The sequence below is a fragment of the Cydia amplana genome, chromosome 21 (assembly GCF_948474715.1).
Source record: "Cydia amplana chromosome 21, ilCydAmpl1.1, whole genome shotgun sequence".
Taxonomy (NCBI): Eukaryota; Metazoa; Arthropoda; class Insecta; order Lepidoptera; family Tortricidae; genus Cydia; species Cydia amplana.
Genome location: NC_086089.1, coordinates 1956857 through 1979628, shown reverse-complemented (window position 1 = coordinate 1979628; position 22772 = coordinate 1956857). Strand labels below are relative to the sequence as shown.

At 41.3% G+C, this 22772-nt stretch overlaps 1 protein-coding gene and 1 non-coding gene across 2 annotated transcripts; one reads left to right on the top strand and one right to left on the bottom strand.

Annotated features, from left to right (window-relative positions):
* The first annotated feature begins 1493 nt into the window (after nt 1-1493).
* On the top strand, nt 1494-22750 carry LOC134658040 (centrosomal protein of 104 kDa). The gene is given in 19 exon segments (XM_063513647.1): nt 1494-1844; nt 4174-4332; nt 5185-5320; nt 5661-5748; nt 6242-6422; nt 7006-7217; nt 10814-11022; nt 11686-11916; nt 12569-12719; nt 13557-13783; nt 14659-14796; nt 16137-16268; nt 18316-18529; nt 18774-19175; nt 19276-19693; nt 20017-20113; nt 21009-21148; nt 21666-21758; nt 22145-22750. Coding segments are annotated over 19 exon segments (3390 nt in total). The 5' UTR covers nt 1494-1804; the 3' UTR covers nt 22267-22750.
* Nucleotides 16551-16622, bottom strand: Trnac-gca (transfer RNA cysteine (anticodon GCA)). The gene has a single exon. It is a non-coding gene; the product is annotated as a tRNA-Cys (tRNA).
* Nucleotides 22751-22772: the final 22 nt, after the last annotated feature.

Here is a 22772-nt window from a genome sequence, read left to right as displayed (position 1 = left end):
TACCATCGACCGGAAAGTCTAATGCTCAACTACATAAGACTTTCCGGTCGGTGCTACATCTATTGTCAAGTAGCAGTACTGATAGTTCCGCTACTCGATGCTGGATGTCGACACTGAAAATAATAGTATTTTTGGTACCAAAACTGATGTATGGAGTGAGCACTCTTGTCTTACTATATTTCTCTATGCTTGTAGCGCACTTGGAGCACAATGTACAATTTTAACACAGTTGCTCCTAAAAGCCCTTCGTTCTAACTATTCCACCCGATATATTTGAATAGGACATAACATGACTTAAAATTTCTGAACAAAAAATAACCGCATGATAAAATGGGGCCCTTCGTTAGACTAGTCATTTATTCCCGGCTATTAACCCTCTCTGCGTGTAGCTATAGTAGTTTATGCAACAGTGATATAATAAGGGTTCTTAAAATTCAAGGGTCGAAGTTACAAAACGAGACGTAGTCGAGTTTTGTAAAAAAAGACCCGAGAATTTTAAGAACCAATTATGAGCTGTTGCATACATTACTTTTTCTATGACAGCTGCAGCAAAAAAAAAAAAAAAAAAAAAAAAAAAAAAAAAAAAAAAAAAAAAAAAAAAAAAAAAAAAAAAAGTTAAAAAGTTATTATTAAAAAAAAGAGTTATTATTTAAAAAAAATTGAGTTATTATTTAAAAAAAAAGATGTATTATTGTAAATGAAAACATACCTCTTTCAATCAAGATGATCGGAACTTGTATCTTTAAAAAAAATAAAGCAGTTGTATTATACTCATAAGATGACTGCTAGCAGTCATCTTATGAGCCTATAGACAAAGCATTCAAATGACATTGCTTTAGATATCACTGTCAGTCATTTAATTGACACATTTAAGTGCTGGAGTAGAAAATAGTAGTTTATGCAACAGTGATATAATAAGGGTTCTTAAAATTCAAGGGTCGAAGTTACAAAACGAGACGTAGTCGAGTTTTGTAAAAAAAGACCCGAGAATTTTAAGAACCAATTATGAGCTGTTGCATACATTACTTTTTCTATGACAGCTGCAGCAAAAAAAAAAAAAAAAAGAGTTATTATTAAAAAAAAAGAGTTATTATTTAAAAAAAATTGAGTTATTATTTAAAAAAAAAAGAGTTATTAAAAAAAAGAGTTATTATAAAAAAAAAAGAGTTATTATTAAAAAAAAAAGAGTTATTATTTAAAAAAAATTGAGTTATTATTTAAAAAAAAAAAGAGTTATTATTGTAAATGAAAACATACCTCTTTCAATCAAGATGATCGAAACTTGTATCTTTAAAAAAAATAAAGCAGTTGTATTATACTCATAAGATGACTGCTAGCAGTCATCTTATGAGCCTATAGACAAAGCATTCAAATGACATTGCTTTAGATATCACTGTCAGTCATTTAATTGACACATTTAAGTGCTGGAGTAGAAAAAATATATTATAGGGCAGTCAAAGGGAACACTCGGGAAAACCCTCAAATTAGTTTCACAAGTCATGCATAGATGGCGCTGTTGTCAAAAGGTAACATTTTCATTAGGAGCTAACTTCGCGTCCATCTTATTGATTTTCCTCTCCGTACTGACTTCGCATTCTTCTTTCATTTCCTCGCAAGCTCTCCGGTATAACTTTACACTAAATATCCCAGTAAATGTAGTTAAACGTAACTCGAAACATTTCCTTAGTTATGATTTGACGAATGAAGTGTCCTTTTATTTAGTGGTTTTTTTATTAGTGGGGATTTTATTATGTTAGTGATGGGAGATTTGAGTGCAGTGGTGATGGTGGCCAGATAAAGGGATATGCCGAAACGCATCCCGTTCCACGTCGTATACGCAACAAGTAAGTGCATCTAATAATAATTATGTACATCTATAAAAAATATAAAAGACATAGATAGGTATGTACTTAAATAATTTAGGATTTTAATATAGGGATCTACCTAGAAATTTAAATAAAATTCAGCACGTAAAACATACAGCAAAAAACAACCAAGTGTGAGTTGGACACGCGGCCTGAGGGTTCTGTACCATCAATCAATGTTTAGGTTTTCGTACCCAAAGGGGAACTACCGGCACCCTATTACGAAGCTTACGCTGTCCATCCGTCTTTCAGCGGGCTCTATCTTAAGAACCGTTATATGTATAGACTTGAAATTTTCTCAGCGTGGTTTAAAGAGGATCAGAATATTGAAATTGGAACAACTACTTTATTTAGGTAGGTACACATTTCAGAGTTTCTCTCGAACTACTACGTCGCGTCGTAGCCTAATAGGCTATGACTAACTTCGCTATATACTTAGTTTTCCAAATAGCCAGCAGAATTATTCTTTTAGACTACTTTAGACCAACCGACAATATGTCTTCATAAGCGCTGAATGGGTTAAGTAGGTCTCAAGCGGTAGGCCGCTACGAACTCTCGTAGACAACGCTACGATGATCCGTAGAGCTCTGAATGATAACAACCATACCTACGTGAAACGGGATTTGATTGCGTAAACATAAATGTTGCGTCGTTAATTCATTTCAGAAATATCCATGCATTTAACTCTTCTTAACCGGTCCCTCACTGCTGAGGATCGTGACTCCGCATACTAATTTTCCTGATGTCATCTCTCCACTTGCATACATTTAACTACATACATATGTTGTATTCCAGCCTAGTTCATGATTCTGCAACTAGTTACTATAGGCACTCCTACATTGTGCTAGAAACTACACAGTACCAGCTAGTACCTACTACCTACAAACTTTCGTAATAAGTTTTTTAATTTCCTTCTGTGCGCGCACGGAAATTAAATAGATAGACGACCTTCAATGCTTTATTGAACCATTTTCTGCAGCATTTAAGTATTAGACGGTCGTGTAGGAATTATCAGATCAGAATAAGGGTGTAACTTATCCACTATGCGCAAGCAGATGTCCTTAAGTGGTAACAAACATAAGCACATAAAGATCTAATTGTAGATCCTGACCTTTATAAGAACGAACTTAGCGAAGTTTAGAACACAAGTTCCAACACTTCAACACTGCCTTTGAATCTATGTAAATCTATTATTGCATTGTATTATAATACAGCAAAGCGCAGACCTTATCTATTGTTTAAAAGTTACCTGTCTAAACAGACCATATGTTATTGTAGCAAGGTCTTAATTCGCGTGGCTCTACAGATGTGTCGAACAGCACGAACGAGTGGCGAGCTACATCATTAATGCCTTCAATATTTAAGTGACTGCTCGAATCAATACTTTGCAGGGCTAGGTGACATATCGATCGGACGACCGTTTGCTGATAACGCTATTTTTTTATTTTAACCCCAACTAGAAGGAAGCTGTCATAAAGTGAATGGTCAGAGTTTATGAATTAAGTCCATTGATTAATGTGTCCGTGCAATTTTTCAGTTCGCTTTACATTAACTGATTTCTTAATTCTTTGTTTTTAAGTTCGTTTCAGTCACATACCTATTACGTGAAAACTTTTGAGTCGTACCTATTGCCGTACGCATCTTAGACATTTTGATGATCCTGGGCATAACAAGATATGAAACACGGGATACACGGGTATCACACTGTAGGCTCTAGGGTAGAATTTTACGCCGTCATTGTGGTAAATTACTCGTCGCGTGACCTATTTCCCTTCATTCATACTTCAAATCGTTTTTGTGAAATCATGTCAAGGTACATACCTATAGAACTCGATTAGACATAGTCATGGTTATTTTGTAAGTAAAGAAAATGATTTTAGAGCGGCCTCTGTAATTTCAATATTAGCACATTCAACGCTAAGCTACGGTAGTAGCGCTACGTCGTAGCCGATACCATGGGTTTCCCGGTATGTATTATTAGCGAAAATTCTTCGTACTTAGAGGCAAAACGACAACGTGTCGTGATTAGCGCTGAAAGGGTTAAATTTAATATTCAAATAGGTACACGTAAGTAAGAAAATTAAAAATCCAAAATTACACCTTATGCACCAAGTAGATGCTTGGATTTGGTGTCAATTACTGATGTAGCACCGTAAGGATGGTATTAAGAACAGTAGGTAACAATGAGATAGGCTGTTGAGTAACACGTTACAAGCTCGTCAGTTTCCTTAACAACTGCAGAACTTAGCCGCTGCATTGGCGTTGTATTACGTCTGTGTCTAAACAGACTGAAAATCCATAATTCCAGGTGAGGACAGCTCGTACCCAGCATGCGAGCTGAACTCGCAGGGGCCGGCGGCGCGCGGGTGGCGCTCCGCGGGCGGCCCGCCGCACGAGCTGCTGCTGCGGCTCACCAGCGTCGCCAGCGTGCACAAGCTGCAGCTCCTGGCCCACCACCAGCTAATCCGTGAGTCATCAGGACTTTTTTAGGGTTCCGTACACAAAGGGTAAAAACGGGACCCTATTACTAAGACTCCGCTGTCCGTCCGTCCGTCCGTCCGTCCGTCCGTCTGTCACCAGGCTGTATCTCATGAACCGTGATAGCTAGACAGTTGAAATTTTCACAGATGATGTATTTCTGTTGCCGCTATAACAACAAATACTAAAAACAGAATAAAATAAATATTTAAGTGGGGCTCCCATACAACAAACGTGATTTTTGACCGAAGTTAAGCAACGTCGGGCGGGGTCAGTACTTGGATGGGTGACCGTTTTTTTGCTTGTTTTGCTCTATTTTTTGTTGATGGTGCGGAACCCTCCGTGCGCGAGTCCGACTCGCACTTGGCCGGTTTTTTTTCAATTGCCCCCTTGATCTCCACAACTCCCGTTGTTGTGCTTTTTCCGGCCAGTTACTGATGAAGGCGTCTCGTCTAAGTCGTCCCGCCATCTCTGTCTGGGCCTGCCACGTCCGCGCTTCTTTTGCGGTATCCACTTGGTGGCTATACTAGCCCACCTATCGATGCATGCGGCAGACGTGACCCGCCCAGTCCCACTTCAGCCTGGCGGTCTTCTCCCCCACGTCAGCTATGCGTGTTTTGGACCTGTTTATTTTATTTCTCTAGCTTCTCTAAGGGCCACTGATCAACATCACTTTGTAATCGTGATAATTCCCATATCTGCTGCTATTAAACTTAGCAAGCGAATGGGTATACAAATTTCTACACAGGTTAACTGTCAATAAGACCACTGTTGGCTTTCATATTAAAACCAGGCAACACCTGTGGATTGTGTGAGGATTAAAGTGAGTGATATTTTCCAGCATCAAGCGTGGAGGTCCTCGTATCTGGCGGGCTGGTGTCCGAGGGCGCCGCTACACCCTGTGGAGCCACCTACACCAGCGTGGGCCGCGTCACACTCGCCAGGCCCGCGGCACAGGCCAGGACCAGGGAACTCAGGTACGGTTCACATTGAAATGCACCGCATCAACCTTAGTCCGAAAACGAAACTCGATCGCTCACTCGCTTGGTGCTCGGCGAAAGCTGGTGTGATACCGCTCTGGACCGAGCAAAGTGGCGTGCTCTTGTGTTGGAGGCCAAGACTCACTTTGGGTGATCGTGCCAGCCAACTAAGGAAGTAAGTAAGTAACCTTGGTGATATTTGTCATGTGTCAAAGGTGTGGCTTTATCTAATGCAACTACCCCTTGATAGACGCTTCTACTTCTTTAAGGGATTATTATACAACGGCATTTAGTTTTAATGATCTGCGGTCCGAACTTCATATACTTATTTTTGTAGGTCGGCAGCTCTTCCAGAACCTACCATCGCTCGATTCGTGAAGCTGAAACTCACTGGCCCGCACCCACCAGCAAGCGATAACGACCAGGTATAAAATACGAAGTATGATTATTGCAAAGGGAAGCTACTTATAATGTTCCTATCAGTTGGTTAAGAGTATCTACAAGTTCATATCTTTTTAGTTCAGAATCGATGAGAAAACTGATGCAAAGAGGAGAGGGGCATTGGTATAGAGGTGTGCCGTTCTCGAAACCGATGCAAAGAGGAGGGGGATTGGTATAGAGTTGTGCCGTTCTCAAGAACATTATATTTTTACTATGGGAAATATTCTCGAGTGAGAACGTTCCCCATACAAAACTGTGGACGTTCTCGAGCACGCCACAACTCTAGGTAATGATGCTGCGTGACATCCACAGATTGAGAGCTAGGTGATTAAATTAGTCAAATCGTGCTATACAAATTCTCTTGAATCACCTAATACGAGTATGTAACTAAAATTATATAGTGAGCAAAACATCTAATGTTCCATCGTTCACTTGCCTCTGGATTAATATACTTGAGCATAGCTTTTTGGTACGCAGGTAGCACTAATGGCAGTGAACGTGCTGGGCGAGGAGGTGGAGGACCTGGAGAGGTCGCCCGTGTCCAGCAAGGAGCTGTGCTACTCGCCCTACGACGACCTGGCCTTCGTCATGTATGTCGACACCGAGATCGCCGACCTGGTCAGGAGCTTGGATGAGAAGAAACGGGTTGCAGTGTGTGGTAAGCCTGATTTAGATTTATGTTTGCTCTTCGAGAGCTTTTTGAAGTGAAAACTTCTTTAGCGGCGCTGTGCACTTTTTGAGATGGAGAAAAAATGTTAAACTCGCGAGAGATGACGTGACCGTAAGACGGACACGTGACCTGATCGAAAAACTGTTACATGTAATGTCATTGAGTTTTTCTTTATTGATTGAAATGCCATCTAGTGAGTTTCGCTCTAGCTGGTATTAATATAACTCGAGTACTAACAGTGATGTGCTTAGGGGTTTCAAGTAATGCGACGAAATAACGCTAGATGGCGTTAACCTCAATTATACATATTGCATTTTGCACTAGTCATCGAGCTTTCACTTCTGCCGGCACTCCCTGAGTGCAACCCGTTGTTTTTTTGGTGCAGTACCTGTGAGATAGCTATAGCCAGGATTTAGGAGTATCATACCTACAACAGTTTCAATTGTCGTTTCACTTAATCAACTCAAACGACTAATTTACTTTTGCCAGTTATCATTACTTATGCAGTGGTAGTCTGCGATTTCTTTCAAGTTATTTCATTCAGCATATTCCTTTTGTCTTGTGCGTACAGAAGAGCGATTCGAATACGCTCGGCGCCTGAAGTCAGCAGGCGCGGCGCTGGCGGCGGCGGGCATCAGGGTCGGGCGGTGGCGGCTGCGCAAGCGCACGGCGGCGGCGCGCGACGACTTCGAGCTGGCGCGCCGCATGCGGGACCGCATCGCGGACGCGCTCGCCGGGATCAAGGACGACCCGGCGCTCATGAGGCTGTTTGAGGAGGAAGGGGTAAGTGCAATAGGCAGAGTGCCGGGAGGGGAGTCACACTAAACTCGGGTTCCTTTATTATAGTTTATATCCTGTCACTTTACAAGTCACCACCAATCTCTCTAGTAATTCTAATGATCAACTATATATATTATTAAACTACGTGTCTTGAAGAGGAAATCCCTTATCGGATGGAGAGGTGTTTTATCTGTTTATTAATTCGCTAAGTATCCACTACGTGGTTTACGTGTACATATGTATACTACGAGACCTACGTGTAGATACGCGCATCTGCCTATCACACCTCCCCTGAAAAGGTAAGGGGTTCCCTCCCTCTGAAAATGACTCTATACAATTTTTTTTTATTTTCGTGTAGGTACATTCGTCCTTAATTAACACTAAATCTCCTATCTTAAGATTAACAATGCTTGATTTACAATTTCCTTTTAGAATTAAATTATTTTTAACACACCATTGCATTTCACAAGTATAATACTTCACATTTCAAAGTTATAATATACTTATATCGTGTTTTATCCAAGTCCAACTAATCTAAAAATTCCTCCTCAAAAGATGCTGTAGCTGTGATAAGTAGTCATAAATTAGAACCATAATTATGTTATTATTAACCATAATCACTACTGCTAAACTTCTGCTCCTGACAATCTTTACATCGTTTTACATAATCCAGTTTTCCCAACAATACTCGTACCTCTTCTGGATACCGTTAATCATTCTAGTCCTACCAGCATATCCACTAGTTAGTAACAGTCATAATCCTTTAAATCATTTCCCGATCGGTAAGTCCGTTTATAAGTAAAAACTAAATAGTTCCTACATAACCTAGGTGATTCATCATGTCCCGCGCGAAAGACATTAATTAGTTAACATTGTAACATACTTTTTACTTGAGCTCATTTCAATATATAACAACTCTACTATATTTAAACTTTTCCACAAAGAGCCATAAGTAATCCTAATGTCTACTTTGGGACCTTCCCATACCATAATCAAGTCTCGTAACGATACGTCTAAGCGTGCCTTCGTTCATGGAGAATCTTGATTCATATAAATTGTAGAGTCCACACAACAACATTATCAGTATCATTTTTTTTTAAACTTCTGCACAGTATACCCAAGTCTCGTAACGATACGTCTTAAGCGTGCCTTCGTTAATAGAGAATCTTGGTTCATGCAAATTGCAGAGTTCACATAATCAATATCATCAGTATCATTTTTACCGGTTCGCTTCGGATCTCCCATCAATCTCGTCAGTGTCCTAAATTATTTACTTCAGCAAACTATTAATCCCGTATATTCCTGTTTCCTTTTCATGATATCTACTACTCTAGGCTGGTCAAGCTCCAAAGACGTAGTATCAGAGTGTCATGTCCAGTTTATTTGTTTAAGTATAATCCGTCAGAATCCTCAACCAGTAATCCTAAATCCTTTAACATATATTACTTATTTATTTACAATCCGTCCAGAAAACAAAACTTGATAACTTCCTTTCTAAACAAGTTATATCTATGTACGTGATAACTAGTATTATAAGATCAAATAATTACCTAATCTTCGTTAGACACGAAAAAAAACAAATTCATTACATACGTATGTCATCTACCTAAATCACGTGCTGAATAACATTGACATTACACTATCCGTCTGACCTACAGAAACTACATGATTTCTGCCTACTCGCGAAAACACCCGTCCTCGACCTTGCTGACTCGCACTAATACCGCGATTATAGTTTGAGTGTGCAAAAATAAATTCGATACAATCATTTTTAGAATGCAAATAAAGAAGCGTCTTTAAATAAAAATCGGTAATTATCCAACCATACTATTACCCTGAATCTCCAAAAGTAAATCTTTCTACCGTTTTAAACGCGACTTTTAAAATCCACAGCTGCAACTTCTTTTTTACAATTATTTTTAACTAATAAATACACAAAAACATTATCTCCTGCCAATAACTTATTTCTACTTTTAAACACGCAATGCTTCTAATAATTCCTTAAAGTTAACTAAGTAGAAAAATAATTCACACACATTAAAAATAAAAATAATCACTCAAAATACCCTTAATAATTTTCACCTCGCTCGACGCGACGCGACGCTCCACTCCCAGCACCCGGCAGCAATGCGTACCTCGACGCGTAGCCGACGACATCCCGGACCTCCGACCAATCCAAACCCGCCGAAGCCAATAAACCGATGTTGATACTAGCCGCGGTCACCATAACATTGTCCTTCGTTTATCATTATAATCTCATTCTCCGTTTTAGACCACTCATCTTGGTACGTTGATTACCCAAATTAACAAAACAATAAATCACTGGGTAAGCTCGACGCCGCCGACTCGTCCTCAAAGTCCTCTTCACTGTCGTCGTCCATGATGATTTTATACTCGCAGTATCCTCACGCAGAATTCATGTCCACGGTCGCCATGCAATAGGCAGAGTGCCGGGAGGGGAGTCACACTAAACTCGGGTTCCTTTATTATAGTTTATATCCTGTCACTTTACAAGTCACCACCAATCTCTCTAGTAATTCTAATGATCAACTATATATATTATTAAACTACGTGTCTTGAAGAGGAAATCCCTTATCGGATGGAGAGGTGTTTTATCTGTTTATTAATTCGCTAAGTATCCACTACGTGGTTTACGTGTACATATGTATACTACGAGACCTACGTGTAGATACGCGCATCTGCCTATCACATAAGAAAGTCCATTTGAAGACTGAATGATGCGATACACAAGCGAGACGTTGAAAAAGTTTAAAGCGCACTACAGTTTTCTTTAAAAAAATCTTCTTCCTGTTTCAATGTCGGTTAAAATTTTTGGATATATCACCATTTAATTTTTTTTTTATTAGAAATAGGTACCGTAAAACGGGGTGAGTAGTTTTCGCGGGGAGAGGTGTGTTATGAATGGGGAGAGAAGGTTTGAGAGGGGGGTGAGAAGGGATTTTAAGGCTACTGCTACAAAAATAATGTATTTCAGTTTAAAATGGAGCTATAGTAATACGCATAATAAAAAAAAATCGATCCAACAATCTTCCAAAATCACCTTTGTATGAAAACCCCTCTCACCCCAAATACGAGGCGCTACGGGGTGAGGTGGGTTTTCCTCTTTATCGTCAAAGTTATGAAATGGAACTACCCAAAATAAAATAAAAACTAAAATACAAACGTCCGGAACACTTATTATATACACCATTCAGTTTTCATATGTAAAAATAAAATGTTATCGAGGTTTGAATTTCAGTTCTGACCCTATTCACCCAGTATTCACCCCATTTAACGGTAAGCATTTGACCACAATCTCACCTGATGGTAAGTGCCGATGCAGTCTAGGATGGAACATGCTTACCTAAAAGATGTCTATTCACTCTCGATTTAAAAAGATCCAAGTTATAGTGGATTGGGAATAGATTTGCAGGAAGTGAATTCCACTCCTTACTTACTTTACTTGCAAAAATCGGCTAAATAGTTTTGACGTTTCGTAACCATGACACTACGCACGCACCCGTACGTAAACAGTCTGATTATAAAACTGTCAGGAAGAGTTCACGGGAGTTTAAGAGAAAGGTAAACCCATTTTCCAGCCGGACACCCGCAACGACTCGTCAATGGCGCAAGAGTACGACTTCTCCCACCACCTGTCTCCGTCCGTGGCCGCCGGCGCGCTGAGCCTCGACATCCCGTCGCCCGTGCCGCCCCTCGACGAGCCCGTCTGCCAGGAACAGGAGCAGGAACAAAATGAACGTGATGTGCCCGTAAGGATTGATTGTCGTATGCAATAGCCCGCCTCTTCGTGAGTCCCCGTGTACTTGTACAAATTAAATTCGAGTTTGAACTCATATAGAAATAAAAGAAAGTTCCAAATTCAACAGCGCCAAAATTGCCCTGAGTCTTACGAGGTTATTGTAGGCATCTGTTTAACCAACTCTAGATTTGTCACTTGATTGACTTTGATATCTAAAAAATCCGCAAGAATCAATAGGTGGCTGTTTTAAATGGTTACATCCTAAAGTCAACTTTATCTGTTGTACGTAGTAAATATAATATAAGACCATTATCAGGAAATACAACAGTATATAAGTATCTTGATCTGAATACTCAAAAACAGTTTTGTGTTTCAGTCCCCAATCCAAAAATTGCACGAAGATGCTCAACCAGAACCCACACTTTTCCAAAATGAACAACCAACGCAGCAACAATACCAGCAACCATTACTACAAACTGCCCAACATGAGAAAATGAAAGAAGAAGCACAAAGAAGGGATGAATTTGAACAGAAAGAAGAAATGCAAAAAATGGAAGAGCTTCAGAGACGAGAAGAGGTCCAGAGGAGAGAAGAAGTCCAGAGGAGAGAAGAAATCCTGAGGAGAGAAGATTTTCAGAGGAGGGAAGAGGTCCAGAGGAGAGATGAGACCCAGAGGAGAGATGAGACTCAGAGGAAAGATGAGATCCTAAGGAGAGAAGAGATCCAGAGGAGAGAAGAGACCCAAAAAAGAGATGAGGTCCTAAGGAGAGAAGAGATCCAGAGGAGAGAAGAAGAAGAGTTGAGGAAAGAGACTGATAGTCCTAGGAGGAGTATCACTCCTAACGCTGCCAATGGCACTTTGGTGCGGCGGAGGAATAAAAGCGCTGGGCCTAGATCTACTTTCGAAGCGTATGAAGAAAGACTGCTTCCAGCTTTGAGACAGTAAGTAACGTTCCATTTATTAAAATGAGAAAATAACGACAGAGTTTTCTAAATAAGTCCATGATGCCAAGGATAACGGATAGGATTTTAACGTTCATAAGCCTGGTACCGTAAAACGGGGTGAGTAGGTTTCGCGGGGAGAGGTGGGTTATGAATGGGGAGAGAAGGTTTGAGAGGGGGGTGAGAAGGGATTTTAAGACTACTGCTACAAAAATAATGTATTCCAATTTAAAATGGAGCTATAGTAATACGCATAATAAAAAAAAATCGATCCAACAATCTTCAAAAATCACCTTTGTATGAAAACCCCTCTCACCCCAAATACGAGGCACTACGGGGTGAGGTGGGGTTTCCTCTTTATCGTCAAAGTTATGAAATGGAACTACCCAAAATAAAATAAAAACTAAAATACAAACGTCCGGAACACTTATTATATACACCATTCAGTTTTCATATGTAAAAATAAAATGTTATTGAGGTTTGAATTTCAGTTTTGACCCTACTCGCCCCATTTTACGGTAATACGAGAGCTGAGGCTGTCACGCGACGTTATAAAACTTCGTAGTTGAATCGTAATATGTATAGGGATGTTCCATCTGATCTTCAAAACTATCTGTTTTCCCCGATATGGTGACCTACGGATTGATTTCAGTTCTCACACGAACGAGTACCTTCGCGAGGCGCGCGAGGAGGAGTGCAGCGGCGGCGGCAGCGCCTCTTCCCACCCCAGGCCACCGCACAAGCTCAACGAGCGGGAACGCAAGCAGGCCGCTCTGCCCATACTCATCTTCGGCTATCCTATTGTAAGTATAACCTCTTCTTACTCTAGGCAGATTATTATTCTTATTATTTCGTTTTAGACAGGCAGCTGATGCTGGTGCGTCTAAATCATAGTTCACTTAGCACGATTTCACTGTTTTGATAGTTTGTCGAGTCTATTTTTAAATTGATTCACACTTGTAGAGTTCACAACTTCAGAGGGTAATTTGTTCCAAGCATTTACTATACGATTTGCAATAAAGTTTTTCCCGAAATTTGTTTTATGCTTTGTTGTTACTAGTTTAAGGTAGTGTCCTCTTGTGCGCGTGTTTGTGTTTGTGTTACTTGAGGTTATGAGAATACACATAATCTATGCAAAACAGAACTTGAGGTTATGACACAGACTAGAGGTTATGACACAGACTAAAAATTAAATCTTAGCTATAATTTTTTTATCTGGGGCCCGTTTCTCAAAAGCTTGTAGGTAACTTGTAATACAAGTGGATGTCACTTTTTGACAGCATTTGTTAGAAAGGGACTTCCACCTGTATTACAAGTTACAAGCTTTTTAGAAACGGGCCCCAGATCTGAAACGACAATTTTTGCAAGAAGTTGTCTATTTATAGAGGGGGGTTCTGCCGAACTGGGTTTAATTAAAAGACTAGCATGAGTAATACACACAGAAAACTAAAAGTGGTTTCGTCTGTCCTGAAAGTTAAGGATATTTGGAGTCTTGTGCTTTCAAAGCTCTTTAACCATACCCGTCGTAGTTTTGGCCTTTAAATGGGCATTTTTTACCACTTAGAATCTAAAACTATCGTCAATTAGTATAGGTACCAAACTTCCGAATACCACAAAAATAATCAAAATCATTTTTGCAGGTGGAGAAATTCTATTCCAAAAACTACCTGGACAAGGAGGAAGGTCTGGCAAGGTTGCGCGCCGAGCTGACATCTCCATCCAATGGCAGCACGAAAACGTCACCCAACAAGACGGCGCGAGCGGCGGCCCTGCTGCTGCAGCGCGCGCTCAGGGACAAGGTGTTCTCCGTGTACAGCCAGGCCAACGAGGTCCTCAAGACGCTGTTCCAGGAGTTCGTGCCGGGCAGGTGAGGATCCTTTACAGCAACGTACAAGTACCAAGAGTCGCAGTCAGAGCTGATTGGAGGACCATGACCCCTGGATTCATCACAGTTATTCGCGAGATATACAAACGAATTAATATGGAACGTGCAAAGAAACAGATATGTACCTACGTACATAATTAATTAATATCTGGGTGACCGAGCTTCGCTCGGAAAACATATAAAAACTCGAAAATGCGCGTTTTCCCAGAGATAAGACCAAGCTAGATCGATTTCTCGCCCCCGAAAACCCCCATATAGTAAATTTCATCGAAATCGTTAGAGCCGTTTCCGAGATCCCCGAAATATATATATAAATAAATAAATATATAAATAAACAAGAATTGCTCGTTTAAAGGTATTTAATTATGTAAGCAGATAGGATGCAAATTTTTACAAGCGAGGACTTCAATCATCCTTTATCAGTGAAGAAATATTTTCTGCACTGATAAAGGATGATGAAGCCACGTGCATATAATATGTATCACGAAAGTTAGAGCGCATTTAGACGATGCGAGAACTCGCATGCGAGTTTCATTACATTGCGGGTTTTGATCGGTCGGTTGAATTGGACGTAACCAACAGACCGCAATGTAACTAAAATCGCATGCGAGTTCGCGCGCCGTCTAAATCAGCCTTTACATTTGTAACTGCCATAATTATATTTCGTCAGGTGACAAGCAAAAGTCACTAATTACTAAAAAATATTTAAACAAAAATCAGCCTTCTTTTCGTACTAATATGGTTCACTGTGGCTATGAACCTGTGGTGGTACTTAGTGAGTTTTGCTTGTCACCTGACGATTTGGTATACCTCCACCTCCACTCATGATTATTATTTCTGGTTATAAAATGGTCCAGGGTATGCGCCGCTGAAGTGGGCCGTTGTCTGGAGAAGCTGCTGCCAGAATTACTCCGAGCCTGCGGGGACCCGGCGCCCAGGGTGCACTCCACCGCGCAGCACACCGTGCTCACTGTCGCCGACTGCCCGCAAGTCAGGTGACCTACCACTATGCAACATGATCTATAGACCTGTAGTCAGGGACGGTTGCATCTACCCGTCTGTCTAATTTTATCATAAAAGTTTGTCAATTTTCAATCACAGTGTCGCAGTCACAGTTCGTTTTCGAGCCAATTGTTCAGAAAATGTATTAAAAAACCGGCCAAGTGCGAGTCGGACTCGCGCACGGAGGGTTCCGCACCATCAACAAATAGAGCAAAACAAGCAAAAAGAACAAGCAAAAAAACGGTCACCCATCCAAGTACTGACCCCGCCCGACGTTGCTTAACTTCGGTCAAAAATCACGTTTGTTGTATGGGAGCCCCACTTAAATCTTTATTTTATTTTGTTTTTAGTATTTGTTGTTATAGCGGCAACAGAAATACATCATCTGTGAAAATTTCAACTGTCTAGCTATCACGGTTCCTGAGATACAGCCTGGTGACAGACGGACGGACGGACGGACGGACAGTGGAGTCTTAGTAATAGGGTCCCGTTTTTACCCTTTGGGTACGGAACCCTAAAAACTGTGATAAACTAAGACCAAAACAACTTCACTACATAGTATAAAACAAAGTCGGTTTCCGCTGTCTATTATTATTTTTTTATTTTATTTTAAGGTTCACCAACAGTTATTACATTGAGGCTTACATCAATACAAACTTAAATAACATGCTGAATATATAACTAATTACTAGTAAACCCCACATGCAAAAATTAAAAAAGCAAAGTCAACAACAAAGCCTTGCCAAACAACTGTCCGTCCCTATATCTTTAAAACTACGCAACGAATTTTGATGCGGTTTTTTCGGATTCAAGAGGAAGGTTTAAGTATAATTTGTTAACCCGTGCGAAGCCGGGTAGAGCGAAATTGGATTTTCGCGCCCTTCGTTGAAGTTTTTAAGCGTATTTTCCACCGTATTTTTTTTTCTCATTTGCCATTTTGGCGCCCCCCTTGCCATCCGGCGCCCAGGGGGCCGATTTTTGAATTTCGATCACTCGATTTCGTCACCTGAAAATCGGTGGAAAACGGCGAAATGCTGATTTTTGAAATACGAGTGATAGAAATTGGGAATCTAGTGGTATTGACCACTCGTTTTCAATTCTATTAGTAGAATTTACATGACTATTAGTGGAGATATTACTGAACGAAATACGCGAAATCGAGCGGTCGAATTTCAAAAATCGGCCCCCATAGCGGCCGCTCCACTCGCTGTACCCTAGATCCGGTCCTGCCGGGGCGGGTCGCTTGTATAAAATAAATAGATCTTTTTGGATATTGGGAATCTATATTCCAGCAATAACGGCGTCCTAATAATAATAACCTCGTTGGTTGCAGGGCGCTGCATATGATCCCGCAGCAGCTGGTGCGCGCGGTGCCCGCCTCCATGCACCCGCGCCTGGCGCTCTCGCGCCTGCAGATGCTGGAACAACTCATCCTGAGCCACGGCATCTCGACCGATAAGAACAGGTACCCTCACATGTTTCTTACTAATTTAGCTAGGCTCATTTTAGATTCAAAGCGAACGACTTTAACATAATTGTGACGTAAATTTTAGGTATTTATTTACTTGATAGATTGCTTTCGACTTTGAGTTAAATGTGTTAGCTAAATCTCTACTTAAAACAAAGTCATTCCGTCAGTCTGTACCCTTAAATATTTCATCATTTTTCAAGCTTTTCGTCAATAGTCAAGAGAAAGATTCATAAAATAAAACAAATAAAATTGCTATTACATTCAAAAATAAGTTTTAGGGGACACCCGGATTTGAACCGGGGACCTATCGATCTGCAGTCGATTGCTCTACCACTGAGCTATATCCCCGTCTACTGTCTTGTTGAAAATGACGAATACTTACTTACCTACTTATCAAGCACTCTGGTTGTGAAATTGATAGTAATTAAAACGATGACTAATTAACGTCGGCTAAGAAACTTACGTCAGATGTTATCATTTAATAAAAGTTTTATACCTATATTATATGTATTTGCAAAGTGTTTCTTTTTCATCATCATAAAATGCATAAATTGATATCTAATTAAATGCACTAAATCTTTAGTTGCCAAGCTTTAATAACGTTAGACGATGCAGGTGCGACAAACGTAAACTTACCAAGTAAGTACAGACAGCAGACGTAGCTTAGGTGAAGTGTTCAAAATGACTTCAATTAAATTTTGCATTACACTACACCCGATTGCAATGATAGTTACTGTATTGATGGAGATGATGGAAACTCGTAGATTGATATCTAATTAAGTAATTTAATAAAGAAAATAGGGATGTTGACATGAATCGCGAATATATAGCATGTTATGTTTTTACCATAGCAGGGAATATTAGAACGCGGAAAATCATATTTTGCAAGTGTAAATATGCGTAATAAATTAATTAAAAGTAATCAATAGTAGTTTATGCAACAGTGATATAATAAGGGTTCTTAAAATTCAAGGGTCGAAGTTACAAAACGAGACGTAGTCGAGTTTTGTAAAAAAAGACCCGAGAATTTTAAGAACCAATTATGAGCTGTTGCATACATTACTTTTTCTATGACAGCTGCAGCAAAAAAAAAAAAAAAAGTTATTATTAAAAAAAAGAGTTATTATTAAAAAAAAAAAGAGTTATTATTTAAAAAAAATTGAGTTATTATTTAAAAAAAAAAAGAGTTATTATTGTAAATGAAAACATACCTCTTTCAATCAAGATGATCGGAACTTGTATCTTTAAAAAAAATAAAGCAGTTGTATTATACTCATAAGATGACTGCTAGCAGTCATCTTATGAGCCTATAGACAAAGCATTCAAATGACATTGCTTTAGATATCACTGTCAGTCATTTAATTGACACATTTAAGTGCTGGAGTAGAAAAAAGTATTTAAAATAATGCCCAGTATCACGTGACTGCAAACGCCAATCGGAGCGCGTGACGTAATCACAGTGGAATCACCAAAGACAAGTTATAAAATCTGCCTAAGTGTCTACAGATTATCGTACCGAAACGCGATCTTGGTGCGGTGCGGCGCACGAATCGATAGTGTGTAAAGTGGTGCGTTAAGGACGCAGCTATAAGTTAGAGCGAGAAAGAAGGTCGCTGTCCGATGCGGTAGTGTGTTAAGGCTTTAAAAAAAATTGTCAGTTGCCATATAAAGAATTTAAAAAAATGACTGACAGCAGTTTGTTTAAAACGCCGTTACGTCATCAAGGTCACGTGACAGTTTGGAGCGTTTAGGCGCGAAATTTAAACACGTAACTTATTACACATGTTTTTTTATTCAAAATTAATGAATATATTTTTTTAATATTTTTTTCTGTAATTATTACGTGTCTATCTACAAAATGAAACCAGTTCCAAAAAATTGTCAACATCCCTATTAAACGAAAAGATGGTATCAATAACACGGTGACAGGCAGACTGAACTGACAATCATGGATTCGAATTAGGATACAAAATAAAAAGGTATAAAAGAGGTCGCACGCCAGCCAGTCGCCAACATGCACTTATTATGATGTCTGTCGCAGCGGGCTGACGGTCCGTCGCCTCGCCGAGTGCGGCGCGGCGGGCGCGCAGCACGCCGCCGGCTCGGTGCGCGCCGCCGCCGAGCGCATCCTGCTCGCCGCCTACGCGCGCTCGCCGAGAGTGGTCCGGGCTCAGCTGCCGCCCGACGACGCGGTGACGCGCCGAAACCTTATCTATCGACATTTGTTCCAGCAGTTCGACAGGATTGACATGCAGGTCAGTGACATGGTCACAGAACAGAAATTGCAACAGGCGTTGGAATTCGCGCATTCGCAGAGCACAACTCCTCCTTGGTGATACCATGACACACCGTACTAAATGTACCATCAGTCATTTCTGTATCAATTTCTTCTTGATTTTGGCAATGACGCAGTAATTAATTTGATTGAGATCCTCGAACATACTCAAAAGCCAATTAAGCAAAATAGGACAGGCTGTTAATAAAACATTGTCATTGCAGAAAATCTTAAACCAAGCGCCTTCAGAAGAACAGCTCCTGAATGGTGACCAATCGGCATCTCACTCCGCCGTAGAGACCGCAAGCGTCGCCCAATCCACGCGCAGCGGCACCACCAGCGGCGTGACCTCGTCGTTCGGGATGACGTCATCCATCGGAGCCACCTCCTCCTACAGCCTCAAGTCCATGACGTCGAGTATCAGTGGGGCCACACTGGCACCATCCAGCTTAAGTGGAAGTTACACTACCTCCAAGTCAAAGAGTAGCCTTAAAAAATCTCCCACGAAGAGGTATACTCCGAGCAGGGCTGTTAAGGATTTCGCAAACTATCCTTGTTATAATAAACTGAGGTTGGACAGTGCTGTGAGTCCGAAACATTCTCCAAGATCCAGTGCTGCTGAGAAGGTAATTGTCAAAATGATTAGCGCTTCATAATTTAAACTCCTTGCCGATAAAATTTAATGGTTGAGTAGTTCTTAATTCGCAATGGTATATTTTCTCCCAGGTTCATTTCCAGGACAAGGAAGACGAGCCACCAGTGGTGTACCGGCGCACGAACCGCAACGCAGACAACCGCCACTCCATGATCCACTACGACCACGACAACTCCAAGCCACAGCTCAAAGAGCGACCCATCACCGTGTACGAACCTCTACACTTGGAATACAGAGACTCTCCGTCTCTATGTTCACCTAAAAACTCCAGAATGGACGTTCGAAGTATGGACTCTCTGCCTATGGATTCACCACAAATGTCCAGAATAGATTTGAGATGTGACTCTGATAGCAGGAGCTTGGATTCTCCTAAAGTGAAAGCGGAGTATTATAGGGAGGCGGTGCTGGAGTCTCCTAAGCTGGTAGCTGGGTTAAGGAACTTGCAACTGGATGACAGTCAGATGGATGAGAGCGGTTACTACAGCCCTGGTAAGTATTTAGCCATAGCATTTATCTGGTTTTAAACTCAGACACTTTTACCATTCCGGTTCTCTATAATGTTGTCAGTCTGATCTGATGTTGTGTCTAAAATTACGCCGAAAAGTTTTATCCCAAGTATACCACTGCAATCAGAATTCAGTCCGTCATCTGCAGTCCACCAAAAATACGACCAAGGTCCCATTAAATGACTGGGCCACTGTGGACCATGGTAACAACTTCTTTGGCCCCTGTTACTCATTTTGTCAGACGGAATCACCTCAAACATGAGTTTAACGAAGGACAAATATTTTTTGAGGATAATGATGTGGCAGGGCGGCGGCAGCAGGCCGTGAGCGAGACGCACTTCGAGTCGTACGAGCGCGGCGCGGGGGACGTGAGCAGCGATACCACGCCCGAGCCGGTCTGCAAGTAAGTTCCGAATATTGTGAGACTAATGTACTTTGCTAAGAGGACGACCATCTCCCCTGTAACGAAATACCTTCTTGCTTCGTTTGTGGACTTAGTCGCCTCGTACGACACCCTTATCCTATGTGAGGGTTGGCGCTATTCTAAAGCCAACGCTATTGGTTTGGCTATTGGTTTGCAATCCATCTAGGAGAAGGATACTCCAAAATAAAACCCGGAATGGAGTTTCCGTAAGGCGCGAGTAGGGTCCAACCTGAAATAAGCGGCAGATCCCTGCAGCTGACCTGTCTCCACACGTATTGGCTCGCCTTTCCTGTGGGATAAGACAGTGAAGCCGAGAGGGTAATGCAGGTGCTGGGCATCCATGCGTTTCCTTAATTCCGTCCCAGGCGGTGTAATAGGATATTTCTCCGGTTTTACACCATAAATAGTCTGCATTAGACGCTAAGGCCAATGATGATGATGATGAATGTACTTTGATACATTTACAACTAGGTACGCTCACATCGTCCGTGACATCGCTGACAAACTGCAAGAGTGCCGCCTTCGTTGGTATGGCCACGTCTCGCGCAGACCGGCAAGTTACGTGGGTAACAAATGCCTGGCCATGCCGCCTCCTCCCGGTACGGGAAGAAAAGGCCGGCCCAGGAAGCGATGGCTTGATGTCGTTAAGGAGGACATGCGTGCCAACGGACTCACCACCAGGGACGCCGAAGATCGGGCAAAGTGGACACGAAGGAGTCGGAAGGCGGACCCCGGGTCCTCGCGCCCCGCGCCCCGGCACAGCTGGGATTGACGCCAGGATGATGATGATGATGATGACGCTCAATACACCAAGCGATCTATTAGAATACAGTTAAAGACGATAAAAATGTAACTTGAATTTGTACTATTTCAGTACGACGTGCACTTGGTGCGGGCGACGCGTGCGCGCCGACGGGCTGGAAGCGCACTACTGGCGGCGCTGCGTGCTGCTGGCGCGCTGCCCGAGCTGCCGCGTGGCCTTGGAGGCCAGGGTGCTGCACCTGCACTTGCTGGGTATGTAAGATTTGTCATTTTTAGGGTTCCGTACCCAAAGGGTAAAAAACGGGACACTTTTACTAAGACTTCGCTGTCCGTCCGTCCGTCTATCTCCAGGCTGTATCTCATGAACCGCGATAGCTAGACAGTTGAAATTTTCACAAATGATGTATCTCTGTTGCCGCTATAACAACAAATACTAAAAATAAAATAAATATTTAAGGGGGGCTCTCATACAACAAACACGATTTTTATGCTCTATTTTTTGTTGATGGTGCCGAACCCTCCGTGCGCGAGTCCGACTCGCACTTGGCCGGATTTTGAACCTTACTCAGGCGTGGCTCACTTCGCGATTTCGTCGTGTCACTACAAGTACATGCGGCCCACACTAATTTTGGTGTCTGGCCATAGTAGTTGCCGCGCACCGCTACGGAACGGACGCCAGCTCGCACTTGCGCCACTCCAGGCTTCAACTAACGCAGAGTCATACTTACTTTTATTGAATTTTCCTTCAATTATTTGTTATTGTTTGCAGAAGAGTGCTCAATGGGCGAGGGCTCGTGGAAGGCGTGCACTAAGTGCGGCGCGGCGCTGTCCGTGGGCGATACAGAATACCACAACTGCATACGTAAGTACACTTATACACAATTCATTAGCCAATAAACACACAGGCACAATACACACAGATGTATACAATACAAACAGTATTGTTTATTTTCCTAACAATTTGTGAATTTCCAATATGACTTGGAACTTCGGTAGCCGTTCAAGAAGTGTAACGCTCTCACGGTAGATGTCGCTCGGATCCCCTTGACCCATATGGTGGAAAGATTTGCTGGCTATGGATGAGCTCTTGGTGGCTCAGATGGCAGAGCGCTGGAGTATCTATCCAGAGGCCGTGAGTTCAAGTCTCACCCAAGACAGTAATTTTTCCACTTTTAAATTTATTGTAATAGCATCGATCGCAGACGTTTCTGCTTGTTAAAAATTAAAAAACAATTTGTTGTTTAACAGCATTAGGCATGGACGAGTGGAAGTGTCCGTACTGCCTGACGAACGTGCTGGCCCGCGACCTGCCCTGGCAGCGCCATCTCATGCAGTGCCCGAGAAACCCACGGCTCAGCAAAGCCTCGTAACGTAAGGAATATATCTAATCTGAGATTGTTTTATTTTCAGAAAAGTCAATTTTCATAATTATAATGCATAGAAGGCCTTATTGAGAGTAACGCACACATTCAAAGTGCGTATGGAGGTAAATAACTCCTATGATTGGATATTACATCTTTGTATCGAATTTAAGGCTGTCCATTGACTGTCCATGTATTGTTTTCACAACGTTTGGAATAGATACTCATTTAGACTTTAATAAGATCTCAGTAGATATTAGATAGTTATAACTAATTTAATTAGATAATTTCTCTTAAAATCATGAAATGATAAGCGACTAGTTGACCGGCCAAATTTGAACTTTAACTACTAAAACGTAAAGTCCATTTTGAAAAGATTATAATATGAATTTAAAGGTTCTAGGTAATTCGATGACAAGTTACAACAAAATATATAACAGATAACTTACATATTCTTGGTAGAACTTCATAATTAAACTTTTTTTAGAAATGAATATGCGATTAAAGGGTAATTT